General features: G+C 36.3%; 1 protein-coding gene, 1 non-coding gene and 1 pseudogene across 3 annotated transcripts in view; all 3 read left to right on the forward strand.

Annotated features, from left to right (window-relative positions):
* Nucleotides 1–6,699: 6,699 nt before the first annotated feature.
* On the forward strand, nt 6,700–9,492 carry LOC148726571 (RYamide receptor-like). The gene has a single exon (XM_088726538.1). The coding sequence runs from the start codon at nt 6,766–6,768 to the stop codon at nt 7,963–7,965; it is 1,200 nt and encodes a 399-aa protein (XP_088582664.1). The 5' UTR covers nt 6,700–6,765; the 3' UTR covers nt 7,966–9,492.
* On the forward strand, nt 9,301–15,935 carry LOC148726572 (uncharacterized; annotated as a pseudogene). The gene is made up of 8 exons (XR_015989178.1): nt 9,301–9,306; nt 9,670–9,834; nt 10,357–10,571; nt 11,952–12,049; nt 12,238–12,338; nt 13,276–13,436; nt 14,524–14,664; nt 15,327–15,935. The product of XR_015989178.1 is annotated as an uncharacterized LOC148726572 (transcript).
* Nucleotides 15,936–19,004: 3,069 nt separating this feature from the next.
* Nucleotides 19,005–25,447, forward strand: part of LOC111344554 (uncharacterized) — a 43,582-nt gene continuing 37,139 nt past the window's right edge. Inside the window, exon 1 of the transcript XR_015989179.1 lies at nt 19,005–19,401. This is a non-coding gene — a transcript (uncharacterized LOC111344554). The remainder of the gene's footprint in view (nt 19,402–25,447) is intronic.

A 25,447-nucleotide genomic window follows, 5' to 3' on the forward strand; every position in this document is an offset into this window, starting at 1 on the left:
AACTGTTTCCTTTCTTTTACATTACACAAAACGTGTCAGTTCAGTTCAAGTCCGATGGTTTTCGCAGTGTTGCTTCCTAAGTCCTTTTTAAATCACCAATAGCCCGACATTGGTCTCTTAAAAAAAAAAACCTGTATGGTTCGCAGTTACTGGACCTCTCCTCGCTGCATTCCTTTGTTATATTTTTCACATTACGTTACATTCCGATTTATACAGTAATTTAGAGATGTATTGTCTTTTTTTTCACTCGGCTTCTCTATACTTTAATAAAATTTGATTAAAATGTACACTAGTGCATATAAAGAAAAACATTTAACACCTTTTTTCCCCTTATTTCCAGTCATTTTTTCTCAAATTCTGATAACTCGAACTCCCAATAACTTGAACCTTTTTCAATTTCCTTTGAAGGTTCGAGTTATCGGGAGTCCACTGTATATGTGTTTTTCACACTATGAAATTATCAAAACCCGTGAAAGTCTTGTGAAATTATTCATGATAAATTCACAGATTTTTTGCAGGATTTTCATGGTTAAATCAATGGCATTTTCATAGTCTCAGTGTCATGAAAAAGACATGGAAAATCCCCTGAAAAACCTGTGAAAATTTTAAGACATGTTTGTGTGTCCTTTTTAAGCTGCACAGTATGTCTGCAATGACCAGAATGCCAAATTGGACTCTTTAAGTTTTATCTTCTCCACTCTGTACGTGGCTATTGACCTGATTTAAGGAAAATTATCGAGGAAGCGCCTTCCGATCGCCTTTGTTTACTTTGTTTACTTTGTTTTGTTTACTTTGTTTACAGTCGTAATGCTTTTTTAAAAGCATTACGACTGATTATGTTTAGGCAACGTTTTAGGATGACTCGCAATTTATTTTCCATCCATTTGTAAGGAAAACCTAAAACACTTTACGTTGATGATAAACAAATGAAGTTTGAACGGTGAAAGACATACCATGGGTCATTTTCAGAGTTATGCAAATGAGCTTAGATAAGTGCGCGATTAAATAAAGACATTGATTTGCGTTGTTTTCAAGATGATGGTGGATGAAAGCTAGAGAGATACCCACCGGTTTGAGGCAATCGGTAACCTCCTTGGTGTATAAACTATCCTCCGATGTGTCTTTTTAGCCCGATTTACGCCTGCATTTTGAGAATTCTTTGTTTTAAATTGGTTAATTTTTGATATGCAAATTAAGGTCGAAAGGAAGGGTCTCTTCTGATCACGCTGGTATGAATATAATTTCTAGTGAAGCTAACTGAATATAGCTCGTAACTTGAAGCAAGAGAAAATTCCGCTAGCTACACTACTGCAGTCGCACCGCGCTCGACAAAAGCAGTGAGATTTACACTTTCGATGGTTGTCTACACGGGTGGTCTGGCCAAAAGTCAATTTTCGCTTGTGGCAAAGCAAAAAAAGAGAATTAGAAAACAACCAAACTATTTTTGAAATATGTGGCCTTTACCCTTTTCATAGGGAAAAAATTAAGGAAAATTTTTTTTGGACAGGAAGTCGAGTGGACCGCTTTTAGTGGGAGTCGCACTTAATTACATAAAGCTTTTCTCAACCAGTATCTGTACATCATACGTAATAACAATTCCTTAAAACTTTATGCAAGTTTTCCATTTGACTTCATGTTGTTAATTTTCACAGTTTTGGAGGGAGCTGATCCATATTGCTAATCTGTTTTGACAATTAACATTGATTTTTAGTCCAGAAACATTCTCAAAGCAATCAAGCAATACAGACAAAGCTCGTACAGAATCTAAATCTGATAAAACAACAGTTGTGTCATCAGTGAACTGCAGCAGTTTAGTTTTAAAATAGTTTATTTTTATTCCTTTAATATTGTCTTCGTTTTGTATAGCAGTTGCTAGAATTTTAACTGCAGTGACAAAGTGGTAGGGGGAGAGGGGGTCCTCCTTTAATAACCCATCTCCACGCTTTATCCCAAAGTAGGGAAAGCAAAGGCCATCATTTAAAATACAACTTTGAATATCCCTATAGAAAATATTGACCCATCTTATGAACTCAGGCCTTAAACCAAATTGATTCTAACATTTTTCAAGAAGAGTCCATTCCAAACTGTTGAATGCTTTCTCAAAGCCAATGAAAAGTAAAATTCCTGGTAATTTCTTAGCTTGTGTGAAGTCTATTTATCAAGAATTGAGCGTATACTCACTGATATTTCTGCCCAGGATATATCCGGATTGAATTATATTAATGTATTAATTTAGGCAATAGACTTTTCATTCTTTCTGCAATAACTTTTGAGTCTATCTTTGTATTAACATTCAAAAGGGAAATTGGCCTCCAGTTTTGAAGGTCATGACAATCTTGATCCTTTTTCTCAATACATGTAATTACAGCCTGTTTTTGTGAAGGGTCCTTTTCTCCTTTTACAAAAGATGCACTGAAGCATTCAACTGAAGGTTTTTTACCATTAGTATGACCATTACAAGATGCAACTGCTTCATTCTGATGCAAGTTTTGGATCTTTGTCAGCTGATGTGAATCTTGGGAATTTTTTTAAACTCCAAATGAATTCTGATGTTTATATAGTATTGCTTATAGTAATTATATTTAACACTTATACAAGGTAGGAAGACTTAAACTGCTTTTTTTGTCTCTTTTTTCAACTTGCCTATATTGTGTTAGTTTTTATAATTTATTTGTTGGGAACAATTTATTCCTGTTTTGATTCTGAATATTTGGCTAAGTTGCAGTCAGAATATTTTTTAGTTAGTTTTATTTTTAACTTAGTAAACTATGGTTTTCAGGAGTGTTCTTGAAAAATACAAAAAAATCCCTTCTGCAGTTTTCTTAGCCTTTCCCTCCCTTATTCTCCCTTGCACCCCCTTGACCACATTTCCCATTTCATCCCTCCCCTATCATGCTAACATTTTCAGACTACCCCCCTACATATTGCCTACCGATAATTTATAATTTTACTTTAATTAATTAACCTAAATCTAGTTAAGTTTTTATCCAGGGTTGACCCTTCAACCTCCAGATTTGTTGTCCAGTCGTCTTATCCACTTGACTACCAACAATTCAGTGGTCAACCTTTGTCATATCTTTCATTATCATTTATTTTTGCTCCAACTTGGCCAAAATGTTAATTGATGTAAAACTGGAGCATGCTCAGTTGGGTCCAAATTGGACTGAGCATCTAATGCATGGCTTTGTGTGTTGATAAAGAACAATTTTATAAAAAACTGGAACAACTAAAACAATCAAAAGTGGGATACAATAAATTTATTGATGATGAGCTTTATAAAAATGCCAAGATATGGCTTCAAAATTCAAAGAAAATCATGAAGAACGTGGCTTATCAAAGCTGGAAGTTTAAGCATTCAAACGAGAGCAGTAGAAATTAAAGATTATAACTCCCAGGCAATACCTACACAAAATCTTTACACTGATGTGCACTCTCAAATGGCTCACCAAGGAAAAAAAGAAAGAAGATTACCAAGAGAAAACTCATGTTAAAATATTGCAGCATGTGCACAGTTGTTTGTTGGACAATATCACATACATATTAAGCAGAAAGCCCACTTGACGCATCAAACAAAGAAATCGATGAAAAATCCAACTCTGGCCAGTTGACAGAATATCACCATTTCATCGACCATTCCTTGACATTTAATGAATCGTTTTAAAGGTGATCTATCATTACAAAGAACTTCATTTTGTTATGGGGGTATTAATTTCACCGCTCGGAACAGAAACAAAAAAATAGCAAAAAAAAAAAAAAAAAAATCAAGAAAAGGGCGTGCAAGTCGATAACAAAACAAAAGCGGAAAAAAAACCTAGCGTAATTACGCTGAGCCGCTTTCATCAAAAACCCCTTTTAAAATATATATATATTGTTATAGTGATCAATTGAAACGCTGATTTGAATAGTTATTATTATCTCAGGTAGCTACACATGTATTCAATGTGAAGAAAAGGTTTTCAACTTTGAGCAATACTATCTATATCAGTCGAATGATCGCGTGAAAGACTCCGAGAGCCGAAATAAATGATTTTTCCCCTTTTTTCATGCGCTGATGTAGTTTGCCTGCAAGGGGAAAAACTGTGTTCGTCTTCATTGTTGAAAAACCTTCAATATAGGCAGGTAGGATTGTTGAGTATATTTTAGATAGCTTTTATTATTGATATTTTTTGGCGCAGTCGGCAATTTGTGAAACATTTCACTTTAAACAGCATAGACTGGCCATGCATCCCACAAGCGACATCCAAAGACAATTGAATTTTATTCGATTCTAGAACATTCTTGGATTGATTTGATAAATTCGCTGGGAGACTCAACGAGCCAACAACCCAATAACTGTACAAGCCTTGAGTTAACTAATTGAGGTTATGGATCCGAGCTGATAAACAAGGCCCGCATATGGACGACGCCCCGCGAGGACAGTTTCAACCTCAAACTGAAACTAACATGAAAATACCGGAAAAGGCATTGGAATGACTACGTTTCCCAATCGATGCTTCATCTCCGCGTGAGATTTTGGTTCTAGATCTCCAGTATTTCCAAAGTAAATCGCTTTTAACATCATGCATATGACAATATTGTAATCGGTGTATGACATACTAACCATAGGAATTAGAAGAATGCGGGTAGTCTCAAATTGAGTCATCAAAGTCTGAATCTTTTCAGACTGCCATTTCCGCAAATGTTAATTAGAGGGGCTGATATGCTTGAAAGCGCCAAGTTCGGCAAGAATTCACATGTATATGTTAAGTTTCATCGCTCGTTCAAGTTATCTTATTTTCCTCTTACTTTGTTTTCTTTCGTTCTCATGGCACTCGGTTACTGTTGTAATTGTAGGTTTTTACTTTCTTTAACTCAGTTTTCGTTACCTCAACATATCTCACCTCCCTTTGGACATAGCAAACGTGTTTCGTTTTCAAGGCTATCAAGATTCAGCCCTTCTTACAAAATGTATAGCTCGCTTTAATTAAAAAATGCAGCAATAATCAGGACAAATATACAGAGGTACAAAATACATAAAAAATGGATAGATTTTGTACGAAAAGCTTTTTTATTAATTCACTACACTGGAAGATATATGAGTCAGTCACTTAACATTTTACTCAAATTATATTGACAATGAAAGTGAAATTGAAATTCCCGAGGCAAGAATACACAGAATCAAGAAGCACAGCTTGTGGTCCTTGACGGTTTCAGCTTTCTGACGACTGAATAATACTCACATGATTGGGAGCCAAAAACGCACCAATTACAGCGAACCGACCCACTACCTACATATTCATTTGATCCTGGGTTAATCATTTGAAGGCATTGACATGTGTATCCGAATACAGAATTGATTCTGCGTTTCTGGATGCTTTCCATTCAAACGTCATTGTTGCTGGTTTTTAATTGTATATATGGAAACGTATTTTCAACTGCACGTGTCCCTTGACATACACTACTAAAAAGGTACATTATAAGACCACAAATCCACAAAATTGAAGTTAGCTTCACATTTAAAATATTTTAGAGGTATTCTTTTACTGAGCTCAAAATTTGCCATTTTTTCTATTCTATAAAACTACATGAAGCTTTCAACAACAGTGATGCTTGAAGCATGAGCTGGGACGTCTGTCACCTATCTGTATGAACAAAATTATAACTTCACGCACCATAGAGTATTTCGAAGCTCAATAGTGAAGCATCGTGATCAGAACGCGGAATCCGACAGTCTGAAGTTCGCCTTATCGTGGGAACTCAGAATTGTTTCTCTGTTCTGAGCTCATGACAGACTGTAGATATATTTTTCTTTATTCAAATTTTGTTTGCCATTCATAGTTGAATGCCAATTTTATGCTTTGTTCTTAAAGAATAATAAGATCAAGATGAAAAGTATAATTTGAAAGAAGACAACGAGAAATCGATAACTAATAACGCAGCACCACGAACGAGATGTAACGATAGTAACGAAGGAAACAGCTGACAGGTTGTTATTTGGCAGAGTTTGTTCTTTGAAGCAAATACAGTGATAGGGATGTGTTTGCGCTGATTGGATTTTATTGGTATGCTGTACAAGAAACTCTGCCATTTGCACAGTGAATTGTTTATTTTACCGCTGCAACACAAAAGCAAACCAAACGAAACAAAGAAATAAAGCAACTGAAAATAACAAGTACAAAAAAAAAAAAAAAAAGAAAATTAACTTCTGGAATGTGCACGTGCACGTTTGTTTTTCATAATCAACAATTTAAGACAAGATTAATAATTCTCTGAGGTCAATGACTGCTGTTTTCATTAGTAAGAAAATGGTTTATTGAGCTTTAGTAATCCCATCTATATTCTCGGAATATTGAACATGGAATGTATACGAGTTTAATCTGTTACCAAGGTATGGGCAACATACCGAGGAAAGCTAGGGCTTGCAGGTGTTCCAAGAGAATATTAATCAGCTTTCATGGACAGGGGGCACTGAACAAGTCTTTCATCGGCCTCTCTAGGGAATTCCCAGGTGACCGTAATGATACGAAAGCGTTCCCTGGGATGAAAACATACTTTAACTAAGTAGTTTCGAACACCAAAAACGTTGTCTCTGTTCACTTCCGGGTTACCTGGTAAGCACAAGAACGCAGAATTCCACTTGACAATGGAGGTTCCAACCATGGGAAATTGCATCAGGTTTCACGATGACCGGAAAATTATAAAATCATGAGTTTTTATTTTTGCATCAATACTAGTATTTCGATTTAGATCGCGAATTACACTGATCTCACCTACTGTAGTCAATTAATGAAATACGCTCATTTGTACTGCAAAAAAACTAATTTACCCTTTGTACTCACAGAAAATAATCACATATCTTTCGTTAACGTTGTTTTCTTTTTCTCTTTCAGTGATTTCATCTTCATTCGTCGTTCAACAGAAGTAAAAATGAATAACAGCAATGTAACTTCAAAGTCGCCCCAGCAACAGTCCGATGATGGAGTCAAGGCCTTGAGCAAATTACTTCCAATTGCCATAGCAATAGTTGTGGCTAATGGACTCGTGTTTGTCTTGTTTTACCGATGTCCCCGTCTCCGCACTTCCTCAAACTATGTGCTTCTTAGCCTGGCAATTTGTGACTTCAGTACTGGCGCTTTCGCCATTCCATACTTCATTGCTTATAGCTTTAAGATTTTTCCAAAAGAATTGCACTATGGGACATACGCTTCGCACACATTACTGGCGGTTTCAGGTTCTTATCACATACTGGTTGTTACTGCGCTCAAGTACTTGGCAGCTGTTAGCCCCCTGAAACACTACGTGGTGACCAAGAGATTGGTTTTAAAAATAGTGCTCGGAGTGTGGATCATTTCTACGGTTTTTGCTGTCATTCCTCTTGCTTGGCATGATAATGAAACATCTGAAAGTTATCGCATCATTCACACTGCGGTTTGTCTTGTTGCAGTGTTCCTTTTTCCGTACGTATGTATGGTTTATGCATTCATAGCCATGTTCAGAGTGATTACTAAAAGACAGCGACCATCTTCGGTAGAGAGCAATAAGCTGCGGAAGCAGAAGAAAAACAAAAGTGACTGGAAGTGCATCTTGGTTTTCGCAGCCATGGCCATCATATTTGCATGCTGTTGGTTTCCTTATTTTATCGCCATGCTTTTAGTCGCCATAGAAATAGGAGATTTCGATTTTGTCTTAGAAGCATTCATAGTCATTCGCTACATCACATCTTTCGCCAACCCTCTTCTCTACACATTTTTCAAACGCGACTTCTGGTCCGCCCTACGAAATCTGTTGCAAAACAAGAGAAAATTCAGTTTTTCCTACCAAAAAAGTCAATTCGAGGCTTTGAATCTCACTAGCCGATTAAGGGCAAGGTCACGCGTCAGCAATAGAGGGTTGGTGTCACTTAAAGGAGAAAGACAAGAATCAAACTTGATTCGCGATGGAAACGTGACCTTCGGTGAGGAGATATTTCGTACAACACGTGTTTGACTGCTGCTTGCAGTGCATGAATAGGGAACACAGACTTGGTTCTTCATGTACATGTTAAAAGATTCCGTATTGAATCGCCATCAAGAGCAGTTGTGCGGTTCAACTACTACATAAATTGCAGAAGTTACATACGCGCCGAGTGGTTACTTAGTCTCCACTTATAATCAAGACTCGAGGGAGGCGAGATTAAAGGTGTCTTGTCTAAGAACACAGCACAAATTGATAATTAAGCTGGACTGATTCGTTTCATCATTACAGTACATAGTTTAATTCATTAAGCCGGTCGTATTGAGAAGATCACTTTTAGGAATTAATTAAAAGCCTGATGTCGTTGGCAAGGCTTCAATAAGCCATATGAATAGCACGTAAAAAATGGCAATGAAAAAGCACTTTGTAGAGATAGCAAAAAATAGCTCAGAATAGAGTTATCCTTGTGAGTGATGAAAACTTGTTTATGAGTCCTTTTGATAGAAAATATTGCAAGGTAGATGATCATATATTGGTAAAAGAAGGCAGAAGAGAACATAGCAGTTCTAAAGCAAAAATAGTACCTTCAATTGGAAACAAAGTTGTGGACATATTGATCTTTTCAACCCCCTATTACTTCAATTTTATCTCTTTTACCCTTGGTTAAGTTAACCATTTTGTCCTCTCTACCCCAAAACAATGTTGTGTTGTGATTCTATGAACTTTTAGCCAAGATTGAATGGGATGGGGGGGTCTGTTAATGATTTACACATACCAGGAAATTTGATCATATAGCCCACGTCCTCAAACAGCTTCACTGGCTACCTGTCCGTTACCTTATAGTTTTTAAAATTCTCCTACTGGTCTACAAAGCTCTCAATGGAACAGCACCTTCCTACATCAGTGAATTACTAAAGTACCACACCTCTGAACGGAAATTAAGATTGTCCACTCAACACCTTCTGGGGACCCCGAAAGCTAGACTGAAAACATATGGAGAGAGAGTGTTTGCTGTGGTGGCACCGAGACTATGGAAATCTATCCCACTTGAACTAAGATCCAATAGTTCGATAGACATTTTTAAACGACATTAAAAAACACCTTTTTAAACAAGCTTTTTAACTCTTTTCATTTTTAGATAATTTTTTAACTTATTGATGTAAAGTGCCATGGACAAATAGTGGATTGTGTGCTATATAAATATTTTATTATTATCATCATTATTATTATTATTATTATTATTACTATTATTTAGAGTGTGGTAGAAACAGGACTGGTATTCTTCACACAAATTAAGGATGCTTCAAACATGATATGTCAATTAGTTTTCACACGGATTAATTGTTGTAATAATCTGACTAACGTGAAATGACTGTAAGTATTGCTTTGGAATTGTTAGATTTCACACTGTACCTCTGGCCAAAATTCAAAGTATCTTACCTTTTTCTTTTTTTTACCCTTTGAATGCTAAGAGTGACTTGTATCTAAATTCTTCTTACAATATCATGCCTGGAACACACATTAAGGTCATGAGAATAAAGAAAATGATCACCAACTAAAGAAGCTCTTGATTGTTAAACAAATTCTCCTTGTCCGTACCTTAGGAAAATGTATAGAGAACAGTATGGAGAACATGTATACTGATGTTTGGGTGTTAAGAGGGTTAAAGTTCACCCTCGACCACTGAGTAATCTTAAATTATGCTCATCTCATCAAGCTATGGCAATTTTGTTTTAGGTTCGCAAGCTGGAGTTTTTGTTAGCTGATGCCCTGGTTAGGGAGTGTGATACAATCTTCACATGTGGTGGAATCCAGTCCAATCATTGCAGAAGCACTGCAGTTGCAGCAAGACAACTTGGTTTGGATTGTTACCTGTTCTTACGAAGTCCTGAAGAGGCATGTGTTTGATTCACTGTAATTAATGCAGATGTTTTCTAAGCAGTTTGTGGTGTCTATCAAAGATCTGTTACTACCCCTCAGCATAACTAGTGATTAACAACAAAAGATTTCACATAGATTTGATTAGCCAAGGATTGATTATAGACAAGGAATGGTGCTCCTGTGATCTATTGCAGTAACTGAACAGACATGTAGCAACATGGAATCTGTTTGTTACATAGAAAAACCTCATGTTACTTTAAATAGTGGACTCAGACACCCATAGTTCCAAGGGATTGAACAATGATGGTGATGATAATGATACTTATCGTAATGATTGCACTGATTTCTAATGAGGAGACACAATTTACCCTTCATTGTAACATACAGTAGTTGAGTAGGGGTTTCAATAACATTTGATGAAGACAACAAAATCTCCATAGAAGGCAGCTAATGGTGCGCAGTTTAATCTTTATTCTAATGTTGTTCATTTCAGAGAAAAAAGGCACCAATTTTGCTTCACAAAGATGGTGACTGCTGTTTTAGACAGTTACTTGTATACTCTTATTGAAATTTCTGGGCGAGCTTGATTCTAAGAAACTTGACAAAATTTTTCTTTTTTTCTCTATACAGACCACAGATATTGGTTGTAAAGGAAACCTGTTTTTAAACAAATTGGTGGGAAGTCAAATTATTGTTGTCCCTCAGCTTCAGTACAAATCTGGCCTTAAACAAATGATGGAGAAAATGTCTGAAAAATTGTAAGTAAAAAAATTAAAGGTCAGAGAACTGTATAAAGTAGAGATTTGGCACCACCTTGGTGCAAATATTGATCTTGTAACTCAAACTGGCAGTAGGCTTTAATTTAAAGAGAGCTGCCACTTAGGCGGGGTAACCAGCCAGCTCATAATTGAGATGAAAATATTAAAATTCTTTAGAAGAAATTTGTGTTGCAGCCTTTTTTACAGTTTTGAGTGGAATTGACTGCATACTTTAGATTCCACAGGCAGAACTTGCTTGAAAGTTTTGCAGAAACAAGTTCCTCTTGTTCTGGGATATTTTAGTCGAATTGAACCAACTCTAACGATTAAACTGATTAATAAATAATAAGGTGGTCACCTTGGGGTGTCTTCTAAAACATTAAGCCAAACAAAAATATTACAGGAACAGCTATTGGCATTCAAGTTGATTTCTCTTAGACTTAAAGGGATTGAATTTGAGTCAAATCAACAATGCAACCTTTCTAAGGCACTGATCTCAATATCAGAAATCTGAGTATGTTTAATACTGGATTGGGCCCCACCCCTCCTCCCCTCAGTTTGTTAATTTACTGCCTTGTCCCAGTCTCCTGCCATAATCCGAAAGCATGTGGATATCAATAGTCTAGAATGAATGAGCAAATTACAACTAGATTGATAATTTTTGGGATAGAAAATAAACAGACAAAAAAAAAGAAAAAGATGAATATTAAGTAAAACAGTTAATAAGATATATATAAGATCAGTATACATGTTCTCCATACTCTTCACTATACATTTCCTAAGGAGCTGACAAGGAGAATTTGATGAACAAGCAAGACATTCTTTAATCGATGATCATTTCCTTTTTTCTCATGACCTTAATTTGGAAACTGGGGTGATATTGTTTGGAGAAATTAGACACTGATCTCTCTTAACCGTTAAAACACCCAGTTAACTTGGACATTTTAAAGTGAGTCCAAATTTCTCACCATCCAGGAGGTTTCATAAACCATACATGAACTACGTTACCCCCACAGACGCAGCCCCAAATCGTTTCTTTCGAAACTATCAGCCTTCACACATGAACTTGATAGGTTCTGTTTTGTAGTATGATTTTGGGAAACTCTAAGAAAACCCCAGAGAGTTGGTATTATGATAGACAGTGAGGAAAGAAGGCTGTGGATATTGGAGAATACTCAAAGTAAATTTTGATAGGCTCAGTTATTTTTGACTCAGACTTGAATAGTATTATCCTTAATTTGCTCAAATCTACTTACCTGCTTCACCTGCTTCTATGTTTTTGGATGAAAACCCCACAATCATGTCTGCTGATGTGTGTAGGTGGATATTCCTTGAAGTTCTTTCTCACTGACTTTTTTGTTCTTTTTTTTTTTTTTTCAGGAAGAAACGGGGTTCGTCAGCTTATCTGATTGAAGTTGGAGGCTCTTAATACATGGGAATGTTTGGTTACCTAGAAAAAAAAAGAAATTATAGATCAGGTAATTCAATTGTCCTTCTTTGATTATATTCATTTGGTAAATGACAAGCTTCTTCTGTGTTGTGCACTTATTGAATGCATTTCTTGTCAAGAGTTGCAAATGTATTTTAACATTGACCACACAGAGGCATGTTTGTTAAACAAGTATAAATTGGGTACCTGTCAAAATGTTGGCTTGATTTGTTTCAGAATGTGCTGGAGAATTTTGATGACATTGTCATAACAGTTGGCAGTGGTGGAAGTGCTTCAGGGATTGCCATTGCAAACTATTTAACAGGATCAAAACTCAAGTATAAGCATTATAAAAATATTGATATTTTCTTTATTGACTTTGCATGAGAGCTGGACAAGGAAATAAAGTCATAAAATAGAGACCTCTCTCTGGCTATTCTGTTAACTATGGGCAAGAGCCAAATATTTTCCAATCTGGCCATTCAATAAGGATTTTATCATTTGACCAGTGCTCTTTGTCTTTCTTCATGCTGTTTGCATCTCACGAGACCATCTGGAGGGCTCTCCAGATATTTATGGCCACACTCCTACTATTGCTTATGTTCATTAAGAGGGTTTTATTTAAGTACGTACAGGGCCCAATTAAAGTGGAGCCCCAAGTGAATGAGTGAGTTTGGTCTGTAATCATTAATGAGTGCTTAATGAAGTCAGACGACTACAAAGTAGGGGTTGGATTTGTAAATGTTAACACAAAGTCCTGTGTGAATGAAAACTACTACAAAATTTAAGAAAGAAACTAGACATCAGTTAAAATTTTTCATAAGAACGAACCATTTAATTTGGCAAAATGTGTGACAACAGTGCTCTCACATCATGCATGCTGTCCACAAACACATGCATGACACGTCAACTGCCCTTAGTTACAATGTCCAATTACAAGTTGATGATGTGTACAGTGTCCTATTAGTACTTAAATTGGGCTGGTGATAATCAATCATGTTCGAGAATTTTGTTATAGTTTAAATTATCTACTTGATCACCTTTAAGGAACTGCTGACAAACCATTTCATGCTGGGGAACATGGTTTAAAAGCTTTATACTCAACCTTTAGGCTGGTAAAAGATTTCTGCAACTGCGCTGCTTATCTATATTGTGCTAAAGACATAAGTTGAAGAAATTGTGCTTCTTGCTGTTATTTTTTCTTTGAACACGGGAAACTAATTCAGACCTTTATTTTTAATAAGTAACACCAACATCACTGTCATTTGTTTAAAGGTGTCATGCAGGCAACGTGTGTGATGATGCAGAATATTTTTACCAGAAAATCAGTGAAGACCTTCAGATAGGTGGACTAGATATTCAAGCAGAAGAATTAATTGATATTATTGATGGATACAAAGGAAAGGGATATGGCAGATCCACTGAAGAAGAGTTAGGTGAGTGTTGACTCAAAGAATTTGCAGAATTTGGTTTCTTCATAATTAATCTATGGGCAGTTCCTCCTTGTTGGTGAAGTCTGTCAGGCGAATTGAAAAAAAAATTAATCTGTTTTAAACCAAACTTCATTCATTCTTCAACAACTAATTGTTGATAAAAGTATTGTAACTGTTGCAATTGTGGAAACAAATAAATAAATAAATGGATAAAAAGAGTCCTCCCCTTGTTAATTTCTCTATTTTAATCTTAATTGATTATGGTCACAGGATTGTCAAATTGTCAAAAAAGATATTTTTTTAAAAATAGGAAAAATATATATAATTAAGATAACATTGATCCAAGCCCACTGTAGGGAGCTCCCTGCAGTGCATTAGTTTATTTTCAATTTTTTTCACTGATTCTCTTTGACTTTTGCAAGGGTTTTTGCTGAAAAGGAGGGACTGCTTGTAGTCTACTACATAATATATTAAATGATAACTCGCTTATTTTGGTACTTGATTAAGTGACATGCAAGTCGAAAAGAGTTGTTTCTATCTATTGGTAAACAACCTTCACAAAACATGAGAACATACAAAAGTTATGCATCTAATTACTTTCTCTTCCTTTCCTTATACTAAACATGCAAAAATTCATTTTAGAATGCTCTTTGGCTGTTAATTTATCCCAGTGCAAATTTAAAGTTGAAATGCAGAAAGTTAGCTAACCTTATTGATTCGTGTAAAACAACAATAATGATTAATAAAATCAATCATTGTTATAATTGCTTATAATTACAGATTGCATTTGAAGTTGCTTCATTACTGAATAGAAATAATTATGATTTAAATTTTCCTAACCATTAACATGGTGAATTTGCTGCCTAAAAACCTCAAGGAACCCAAACCGCGGTCTTACGCAAGTTACGGGCCTCAGGTATACTCTATGAGAGGGTTGATTTAATTTAATAAGTATCTTTTCGCTGCTAGCTTTCTGCCCTTTTGACACTGTTCACAAGAAACAAAGTTCAGATACAAGGTTCGGCTACACTGAAGATAGTATAAGACGCGGTTTCAATAACTGGCTTTTTATCATTCTATGTTAATAAAGAGGACATTTTGGAGATATCCAGAACAACTGGAATAATGGTGGACCCAGTGTACAACGTCAAAGCCATCAGAGGGATGTTACACGAGATGAAAACCAACCCTGAGAGATTTAAGGGTCGTAGAATACTTTATATTCATACTGGTGAGTACGATTTATAGACGTTATCATTTGGAAAATAAGCGTCATTCCGTTTCTTCGGCCAAGAGCCTACGCGCCTAGCAAGTAATGGTTTCCCATAAGTAGTATTTTTGAGCCACGTCTATCCCTGCAAATGATATTCTGCTCATGCGTGGTTGGGAAGTTGTAGCCCTGCGGGCTCGTCAAAATATGTTACAACTCGAAAAAATACTAAGCGATACTATAGACCAAAACTTCGTGTTAGATGTATCATAGTTAATCGAGGGGATGGATATATTTGATGGAAGGCTGGGTACGACAGCATCCACGCGTGATAGACTTTGGTATGTTCGGTGTTGCCATTCCTTTGAAAATAACGAGACCTGGGCGGGGTTGTTCAAAGCTAGGTTAACCAAGGGTTAGTGGGGTATTTAATGTTAGATCTAAAAGCTTTACATGAAAATTCAATATAATTCTTTCTTTCTACAATTTCATGACTTGATGCTCTAAAAAGAGTAGACGAAATAATCCCAAAAAGGTTCTTGAATGGAGAATTATAGAAACCTGGATTGAAATTTAACTCAGTGTTAGCACTAATCGGCCTTCGAACAACCGGACCCTGATTTGTAACAGTGTCCTTGCGAGTTGTGCTCACGTCTGATTTGGTGCGTCTTACTTTCTAACAGGAGGTGTGTTCGGTTTGTATGATGGAAGAATGGATCCGTTAGTCACTCGCCCTGTAGTGGGTACAAATGACGTCTGCTGGGAAAGCGCCAATGATCCCATACCCTTCTGAGGCTGACTCATTCCCAGTTGTCTCTCCTCCTAAAGTTATTGGTAAGGGGAAGCGTTCGAGAGGTGCACATGTGGAAAGATTTTCCTTCGTCCTTTTCATCGTCTCCTTTGTTGGGTAGTACTAGACTCTTTCGAACCACTCGGCCGTTTGACAAAGACTGGGAACTAATAAAATTCTGCGTGGCCGGCATAAGAGAGATCAGTCAAGACGTGCCTACCTACATTCTCCTGCGGCGTCAGTCAGTAAAATTGGCCATAAACGAGGAAATAACAGCATCGCGTGGACTTGTCAAACCATCAGAGGGAAATACTCCATTACCAAGTTCTCATGAGTTTGCATATTGAAGACAAAAACAACAAGTCATTGGACCGAAACGAACAAATGATGAAAATTGACTTTGAAAATATATTCGCGTTAAAGCATCAAGATTTTAGTTTTTAAATTTCATGTTTTGTTCTATCTCTAATTTTACACCAATAAAACAAAAGCCAAAATTGTATCTGTTTTTCAGTCCGCAAGTTCTATTTTTGTATCAAATTTGAAAATGCAAATTTTGGTAAGTAATACAGTTCCTTGGGACAACGGTTGGATTGCGAGTTTTCGTTTTAGCACAAAGAGGACTTCGACAAAACTGATGTCTCTGGGGAATCAATTTTGTCTTCGATGACCTAGCAAGTTTTATTTCTTCACTCCTCTTCAAGCTTTTGCTCTCTCAGTCCAACTAAACCAGAATGTGAATATCCAGTCTTGTTTCTAAGGTTTTTGTTTCGGATTTCGTGACAATATTATCGTCGCTGAGTATTTGCTAGAGAGCTAATTAAAATTCCTACGATTATGATAAAACATTACGGTCGAAGAGTGAAAGGTATTGAATATCTCGTTAACCCAAACACCATTAAAATGTCTTCTTTTCAATCACCACCGGCTGGTGGTGTGTCATCGACTGCAGTGATTTTAAAATAAAAACGACACCATCTTCAATGATTCTTCACCTTCAGTTCCCTTGTCACCAAAAGATAAGTTTCTTCGTTTTTATCTGTAACCTAACAAATGTGCAGTGAGTAGGCTGGAGAAAAAGTTTGCCATCGATTGCATCCAGAGTTTAAGTTAAGTGTCAAAAAGGGCTTTTCTGGAAGAACCCACTGAATAAAGGATGAAAGGAAGAGAGAGAGAAGAAGGTTTAGAGATTTGACTCGGGTATTTCATCATTAGATATCATTCACGTTGTCTTTAATGTTTTCTTTACTCTGCATTCACAGCAGTTTACACCCTTGCGAAGACTTGCAAAATAAAGAGTTCGCGGAAAAGCAGCAGTTAATTGTGACTGTTCCCGAAAATTATTTAAAATGCTGTAAATCTTTTATTCATGGATTGATTACGATGACATGCGCGCATGACTTGTGGGTGCGACATGAACAGATTGATCGTCGGTATATGTTGTTTGGTACGCGGTCTGGAAGCATTTCCACGATGCTATGATACTTTGGTACACAGTGGCTTTAGTAAATGAAAGGTAAGGAAACTTTTTGTACTATTCGAGCCTTAAATAAAACATTTTATCGCTATTTTACTTAGTTCCGTCATTGTCCAACTTTAGACGGAGTTCAACAGACTTGTGACCATACAGTATATTTTAAGCTTATTTATTATACGTTCATCAACAAGTGATATTTTGAGATTGAAACAGCCTTGTACAACCATCATAGAGCGCTTAAAAAGGGAGAAAGTAATCTCTCTAATTTGACCGGACGGAGAACAGAGGGTGTTACGAAAACGAAGACCCTCGAAACCGAAGACCTAAGACCTAAGACCCGGTCTTCGTTTTCGTAGTACGTTTTCGTTTTCGTAGTTTTCGTAGTACGAAAACGAAGACCCTGTAAACAGAAAACTGTAGAAATTACAAGTTAAACGCACATTAAACAGTAACAACGCTTAGTAATATAATACATTACACTTCAAGCGTTTCTTCCCATTATTATACTGCCTGTATTATTATACGGCTCGGCTTGTCTGTTCTGTTTCGCTATGCGAGCCAATTTGGTGTTGATATTCTCGAGGGTTTCCTCGGGTAAACTTACTACACATATTATTATTCTGAAACAGCAGGCAAAATTCCATCGTCAGCCGCCTTTGATTTATAGTTGGCATTGTGTGAGAGAATAACAGAGAAAGCGTTCTGTACAGGAAAAATGAATCTTGGGTTCTGTCCATAAATAATCGATTTCTACTGTATTTCGTAGCTAAAATAGATTCTGACGGTCGTTAAGCTTTCTCTGCTGGAAAATTCTCGTGAAAAAATAAGCAATTCTTTTGGCTAATGCAGGGTCTTCGTTTTCGTAGTACGAAAACGAAGACCCCCGGTCTTTGTTTTCGTAGTACGAAAACGAAGACCCCCGGTCTTTGTTTTCATAGTACGAAAACGAAGACCCTTTATTAAAAGCAGACAATGCTTTGAAAGTACTATTGTAGAAGTACCCCGAGCATTAGTAATTGTTATTTGAGCTTTTGATATGTTAAGACAGTTCACGAGTGGTTTTTCTTAGTCTTTCTTCAGCCACCACTGCTTTCGGCTCTTGGATTTGTTTTTCTATGCATTGAGTCCAAGTTTGGAACAGACCTCCCTGTCGATGGAGCGATCGGAATATTTTAGGGCCTCAATAAGGTTAAGCAGGCTTTATTCGGGCGCGTTTTCTCTTTTTCGGCCTAGCGCCACCTGTTGAGATGTAAACATCTCCAAAGGAACCTTTTCCTATTCTCTGTTTTACTGGTAATTCACTACATTTGAAGCGTGGAATCTCTTCTGCAATTTCGCTGCCAGGTGACCCTCTTCGTATTAGCTGAGGAAGCTTAAACTTTCGAAAAACCAACATAGTTGAATTTTTTACCACTCCATCTCAACAAGTTTCGCGCAAAAATGTTTCCCTCGGCCGCACGTGCGATAGTCGGCCTTCGACCTCAATTGTTCAAAGGAAGCCATTGTTTCGGCCTTGAGTCTGTCAACACTTTACAATTTATTGATTTGTTCAAAAAGAATTTTCAAAGCTCTTTCAGAACAAATGTGGGAAAGGAATTTGAGAAGCATTCGAGTTTTGATCTTCAACACAGCTGGATTAAATTTCCGTATTTAACTTTCCGCAAAGTTGTTTGTTTTGAGATTATTACGTCAGTAAAAGTTAATTTAAAACTTTTTCTCCAGCAAGAGAACTAGTTTATTCGAAACATGTACAGAGGAGACAAAGTTATTTTCTTCAGATGCCGAGAAATTGACGACAGTCAGCGGTTGATGCCGTGGGCGCTGCATATGTTAATGAGGGACTTTCAATTCTCAATTCCCACTTCAAAAATGCTTCTAATGGGGGTCTATGAGACATTTTTCAATTGAAATTAAATAAAGGATTAAGAAAAAACTATGTTTTGGAAGTCAAAGGACTTTAAAGATGTTGAGCAATAGGAAATGTAATTAATTATAATTATGCATATATGCATAATTTATAAGATCGGAAAATCGATTGGAATCAAAATTAGCGCACCCCACGCGATGAACAACTTCAGTACAGCGGAAATCCGCTTAAAAAACTAGGTTACATAGCCCTTCAAAGATGGCGACTATTTTTCTCGTGAATTTCAAGACTTCACCAAATTCGACTTATTTTTTTGCTTACACAAGCGCTCGTTTCCCCAAAGAGGTCAATACCTGGAAAAACATGAAATACGGGATTTTGTCAGCTATTTCGGCCGAACATTAACGGCTCTCTGTGCCTTGAAATATGTCTCAAATGGACGATCGATCACCCTTGAAGACGTTCTGACGTGGGCAATTTGGAAACACTACCTTACATTGGCGTGGTGAGACATGGAAAATGGTAAACACGGGCGGATTTAAGAGATCAGAGAGGCCATAAGAAGTAAAACAAATGACCGTCCAGGGCCGAACATAGCTACATCGGGGGATCGTAGGAATTCTTGTGAGTGTTGTTTATGTTGTTTTTCAATGATTTAGACGTGGGCATTTTGACTATCCACTTTATCCTCAAACATATAGCCACATTTTATTTATTTCTCACTCAAAGCTTTGTACGGCAACCATATTTAAAGTCCGCAAATCTTTCACACTGAGAATGCTCCTCCGCCATTTTGTGTTCGATTTCTCGGCATGCATCATGAAAGTATGAAAGAATGCCATCAGTTGAGTGATTTTGATGCTTATTGATGACTTCAAATCATTTCGCAACAAGTAAAGTTTTGGAAATACTTCAAGTCAGTCAGCCGTGAATGGCTTTTTGCTTATTGATTATCTCGACTGATGAATAAATAAAGTAAGAAAGTTTAAGCTGACCTATTGACTGTATGCTTCAAGATAGGACGGTATGTTTCACTCTGAAAGTGGCCAGCAAATTTTCTTAACAGCTGTACCCTGATCAATATTAGCGACAGCATCATACTACCTCCAGAAACGGTAATTAGTTTTAAGGAGGTTAGGCAATCGAAACTAAAAATAAAACTTATTTCTCTATCTTTTAGGAAATCTTTTTATTTCGCCATTAGGAGTTGCTTTTCAAGCAAAAATGTTCTTCTCTAACTCTTGATTTATCGTTAGATTTCGAAGCATTCGTTGGTAACCTTTAAGTTTTGCTTCAGGGTACATAGCAAACTACACGCATCTTGTCGGCAATCAGCCGAATCATTTCCGACAAGCATTGTGACAGTTTTAAAATAATCCCGCGCCATTTTATCATAAATGTGAAGGATACACTAGAAAAGTTGTTTTATCAGAAAGATGGAAAAGTAGAAGAGAGAAAATAATCAACTGAAATGTTGACATGGGTTGTGGATGAAATACTTGAAGGATTCATCTTAGGGTTTTTAATGTGCAAACACTGTAATGTTGTCTTCTACAATACCAAACACAATTTGATGTCAAAAATGATATTTTGTTTGAAAACAGGATCCCTTGCTAAGAAATGGCTACTCTCTCCATGAAATCAGTTTACGGGTTAAGTCATAAATTGGCAAAAGACCTGGAGTGTTCATACAAAAAAGTTTGCTCGGTCAGACGCAAATGTGTTATTGCTTTATTTTTCCTCACTGTTATGCACCGACTGTTGCTTTGAAAGAAAAAGATCCTGATAACTTCTGTCTGACTGATTGTCCAGATTTAAAAATTTTAGGAAAATATTAACATTCGGACTTTGGACTAAAACCATCATATTATTCACTCTCGGTCTTCAGCCCTTCTCCCTTCATTAAGTATCACGTGGAACAGAATTACATTCAAGTGTCAAGAAGAAACTTTTAAAATAAAACAGATGAATGGAGGTATGGAGATCTGATCCGGGCATTTGATCATTAGTGTTGTCTTTGATGTCACCTGCGTCCAAGGTGGTTTATACCTTTAACCCATTAATGGCCGCAGCTTTTGTGGAAAACTGTGTTTTGAAGCTAGTCCAGCAGATTTCGGCTCACTGTTGGGGTTTTAAAAGCTCTAACCTACCAAAAACCACTTGACAGCTCGTGCACTCGACGGCCTTTCGATCCAAATGCAAAATGGCGGCCTGAAAATCTCGGGCACGCGCAGAGAGCAAAATTTCGACATAGTTTTTGGGTTGAAAAGTCATGCCCCACTTACGACTTCTACTTTTCTCTCTTTCTCCTACCCTTTTTTTCCCCTCTCCTTGCCTAAAGTTTCTCCTCACTTACTGGAAATTGAGTAGGCTTCATTTTGGTGTAGAGATTTTTCAGAAACTACTCATTATTTTTAAAGCACATGCTCGGAAAGGTAGGTGGGTAGGGAAACACGATCTTCGTGCAGATTTTCCGGTCAAAGTGACACGGTTTTTTGGCTATTTCTCCAATCTCCTGCACTCAATTGCGCTCATTCTGGTATCGTCTGCAAGATATTTTCAACCCGTTCAAGTAGATGCTTGAATTTGTGCTCCAGGGTTAAAATTGATGACATCACAGGGCGTAGAAAGGGTGTGGGTCCCCATGGGCGCATACGGGCGCACTGGACGTTAATGGGTTAAGAATTATTTGCAAGGAGACATTAAATCTTGAAAAAGTTTGCGGAAAAACATCAGTCATGAGTGTTCCCAAATGTTCTTTCGAGTTGTTGTACATCTTTTATCATGAAAATTGCTTCTGATGCCATACATGCATGCTTGACTTGCGGGTGTGATGAGAACCAGATTCATGGTATGTAGTTGCGTGGTCTGGGATTGTTCCCACGTTGAGAAGATACTTTGGTACATCTTACCTTTGGTGAACGAAAGGTAAAAAAAAACTTGTTTTAGTTCTCGATTTATAATTGACACCTTATACAACTTGTATCACAATTTTTCTTACTTCTGTCATAGTTGTCCAGCTTGAACTGGCACTTCATACGTTTATGATAAACAGAACATTTAAACTTATTTACAATGTGATTACCAATTGCAACTAGTGATATTTAGAGCTTGAAACTACCCTATAGGACCAGCATAGAGAACATAGAAAGGGCATAAGTAATTCTTTTCTCTCTGAATCGATTGGGGCAAATGAGCTTGCTTGCTTTGAGAATTTGTTCGTTCATAAACAAAAAGATATATTGTCAACTGATGAGCAAACAGGAAACATGGTTTCCCTCTAAGTTTGTCATCACTTTCAAATTGATTAAGTGGTTCAAAAAGAACTTTCAAAGCTCACTTGAAACAAAAATACATGGAGCAAGAATTGATTCAAACTTTGATCGTAGAAACAATTAAATTAGAATTTTCAGTTTCAACTTCTGCGCAGAGTTGTTTGACATGGGATTATTGCATCAGTAAACACTCAACTTCCTCTCCAACAAGACTAAACGATTATTTGAAACATATAAATTGGAAAACAATCATTTTATTCCAAAGGAACCTTATCGGCTGAGTCTTTTTGATGCTCCTGTATTGTTTTGAATCCGGCATTTCGCATCATGACAAGTTTTGAAATGTTTGTAAGTCTGTCAGAACCTTTATCTTTATTTAGCTGACTTTCACAGCTGATAGTTGATAAAATCAGAAATTTTCTCTTTTATTCTTGTTTTATTCTTTAAAATGGGGCCGTCTGTCCTGCTCAGACAGCGGAGACCAAAGTTTTTTAGCACCTGCATCTATACTAGCGACAACATAACGCTAGAACAGGAAACCGTAATTAGTTTTAAGGAGGTTGTGCAAATGAAACTGTGATTAAAATTTTCCATTTTTCAATCTTGATGCAATCTCTACATATCGAAACCGAGATTTGGTTAGAGGCAAAAATTTTCTTCCATAACTCCTGGTTTATCGTCAGCTTCACGATGTTTGTTATTTACTTTTGATGGTTTGCTTTTGAGTAAACATCAGTCCACGCTTTTGTCAGCGCTCAACCGAAACATTTTATAAAGAGTGGTTTGGCCAGACTATTAACCCAGGTGGAAATCTTATTAAGATCTTAGTAAGATTCTTAATAAGATTCTTACTAAGATCTTATCTTACTTCTTAATTAAGATTCTTACAAGATCTTACAAGATCTTACAAGATTCTTACAAGATTCTTACAAGATTCTTACAAGATTCTTACAAGATCTTACAAGATCTTAGGAAAATGTTCTAAGATCTTACCAAGATCTTACCAGATCTTACCAAGATCTTACCAGATCTTACCAAGATCTTACCAAGATCTTACCAAGATCTTACCAAGATCTTACCAAGATCTTACCAAGATCTTACCAAGATCTTACCAAGATCTTACCAAGATCTTACAAAGATCTTACCAAGATCTTACAAAGATCTTACCAAGATCTTACAAAGATCTTACCAAGATCTTACCAGATCTTACTAAGATTCTTGTAAGATCTTAGAGGATCTTACGAAGATTCTTGTAAGATCTTACAAGACCTTATCAAGATTCTCACAAGATCTTGATAATATGAGATCTTACCAAGATCTTACTCAGATCTCATCAAAATATTTCTCGTTTCTGCTAAAAAACAATGTTATCAAAATAGAAAGAGCAGAAAAAAACTTTAGAACAATATTTTATTAAAAGAGAAATCCTATTTTTATTACAAAGCAATGAACTATTTATACAAGTTTGAAACTCAGAAAACAGGGACACTACTAAATTGTTCCCAAGTAAAATTAAAGGGTGATGCACCTCTTTGCAACATAATAATGGTATTCCAAATTTTCATTAATAGAAAAAAAATCACCACTTATTTTACTAAAAAGTATGTAGGTAAGATTAAATATTATTTGAAAGAGACTAATTCAAATGCATAATTGAAAAAAGCTGCAACAAATTATTGTTAGGCTCCAAAAAATTTAATGTACCACTCTTTACCTAAAGGGAACCTCCACTAAAACAGGACAATAACTTTAAACTACAGAGCATACTGTTCGCAATCAGAACTGTTCAATTCAACTGTTTGTAATGAAAGAATTGGGACCCAAAATAAACGAATTTCAAAAACGCTTGTTTTGGTTTTTAAATTTCATGCATGTCGCCATCTTGAATAACTGTGATGGGCAACAGTTGCTCTCTTGTTTCAAACAAAAGCCCTTTTTGTGAAAACAATAACTGGAACCATGGCACGTCACAATCATTCAAGATAGTGGCACCTGGGAAATTTGAAAGTGAAAATAAGTTGTTCTAAATTTTTTTTTCTGAAACAACAACTAGTTTAATGAAAATTGATTGCAAATATTATTTTGTACAATTTTAAATTGTTCATTTGAGTCAAGGTGGAGTTTCCCTTTAACAATACATTTTTAGAATTAGAAGTTTGGAAACTCAAAAGTGATGTGAATGTTGGACTCACAGTCACCTAAAAATCTAAGAATAATACTTATTATTGTTGTGGCTTTTTAGGTTTCAGTGACATTCTCATCACTTTTAAGTTTCCTTTTGGAATCTAAACACTTTTGGTTTAAAGACTGCCGTATCTGGCCTCACTTCTTCTAGAATGGATCATCTCCAAACTTTTCTGTTATGGCTCCTGCATGAATAAAGATGCAAAATAATTTCATTCATTTATAAAATTCGAGAACATTTAGGAGGTTAATGTTCAAGAGGATGCTCAATGTAATATGATCTTTATAATAATGGCAGGGTTCGTACAGGTCATGGAATTTCAAAATTTCATTTTCCAGGCCTGGAAAGTCATGCAATTTAGGTGTGGGTCATGGAAAATCAATATGCTCTCTATGAGTGAAAGGCAATAAGACCCAAAGTCGAAAAGTTAACTGACAAGTCCAAAAATCAGATTTAATTTCATTAGAAATAAACAGAAGCACGCATTGTGAGAATGTTTGCAAACATTCTTTCACACTGCATTCTAGTCGCGGAATCTTTCAAAAGGTCATGGAAAAAGTTGTAGAAAATCATGGAATTTTAACAGGTCAAAAGTGTGCGAACCCTGAATGGTAACAGTAACACTGGAACCTATTAACTGAGATGAAAAAGATATCAATGTCACAGACAAGTATTAAAATTAACTATGTTCCTTTTAAGTTAGGCTTCTCTGTGTTAGCTATTACACATTCACATTTCAATTCTACATTTAACTAGTCTTTAACTATTAACAATTATTCCACGAGCGCGCATTGGATATGAGATGATAGATAGCCAACTCGGCGTTACACGCCTCATTGGCTATAATCATCTCATATCCAACAAGCACGAGTGGAATAATTGTTTTATTAAAAAAAAAAATGCCCCCAAGATATTAGACAAATCTTCTGGACTTTATTTTGTAAGAAGAAACGGGATGTTACAATGTACAGATATTAGATTATGGTATATTGGCTCACCTACCATAATGGCTAAGCCAATAAAAGGTCTTGAATTGCATTATCCAATGATCCAGTTTTTAATAATAATTATTATCTTTTTAAATAATGTGAAATTCTGTAAAGGGAACTCCTCTTCAATGATCCTAAACACAAGCTAAGAGAATATATATTCTTAGGTGACTACACAATGTTGTGAAACTAAAAAGAAATTAATTACTTCAAAGACTTGT

The sequence above is a fragment of the Stylophora pistillata genome, chromosome 7, assembly GCF_964205215.1.
Source record: "Stylophora pistillata chromosome 7, jaStyPist1.2, whole genome shotgun sequence".
Classification (NCBI taxonomy): domain Eukaryota; kingdom Metazoa; phylum Cnidaria; class Anthozoa; order Scleractinia; family Pocilloporidae; genus Stylophora; species Stylophora pistillata.

Excerpts from the sequence above, each read along its gene's own strand:
- LOC148726571 (XM_088726538.1), top strand. The coding sequence starts at position 6,766 with ATGAAATACGCTCATTTGTACTGCAAAAAAACTAATTTACCCTTTGTA.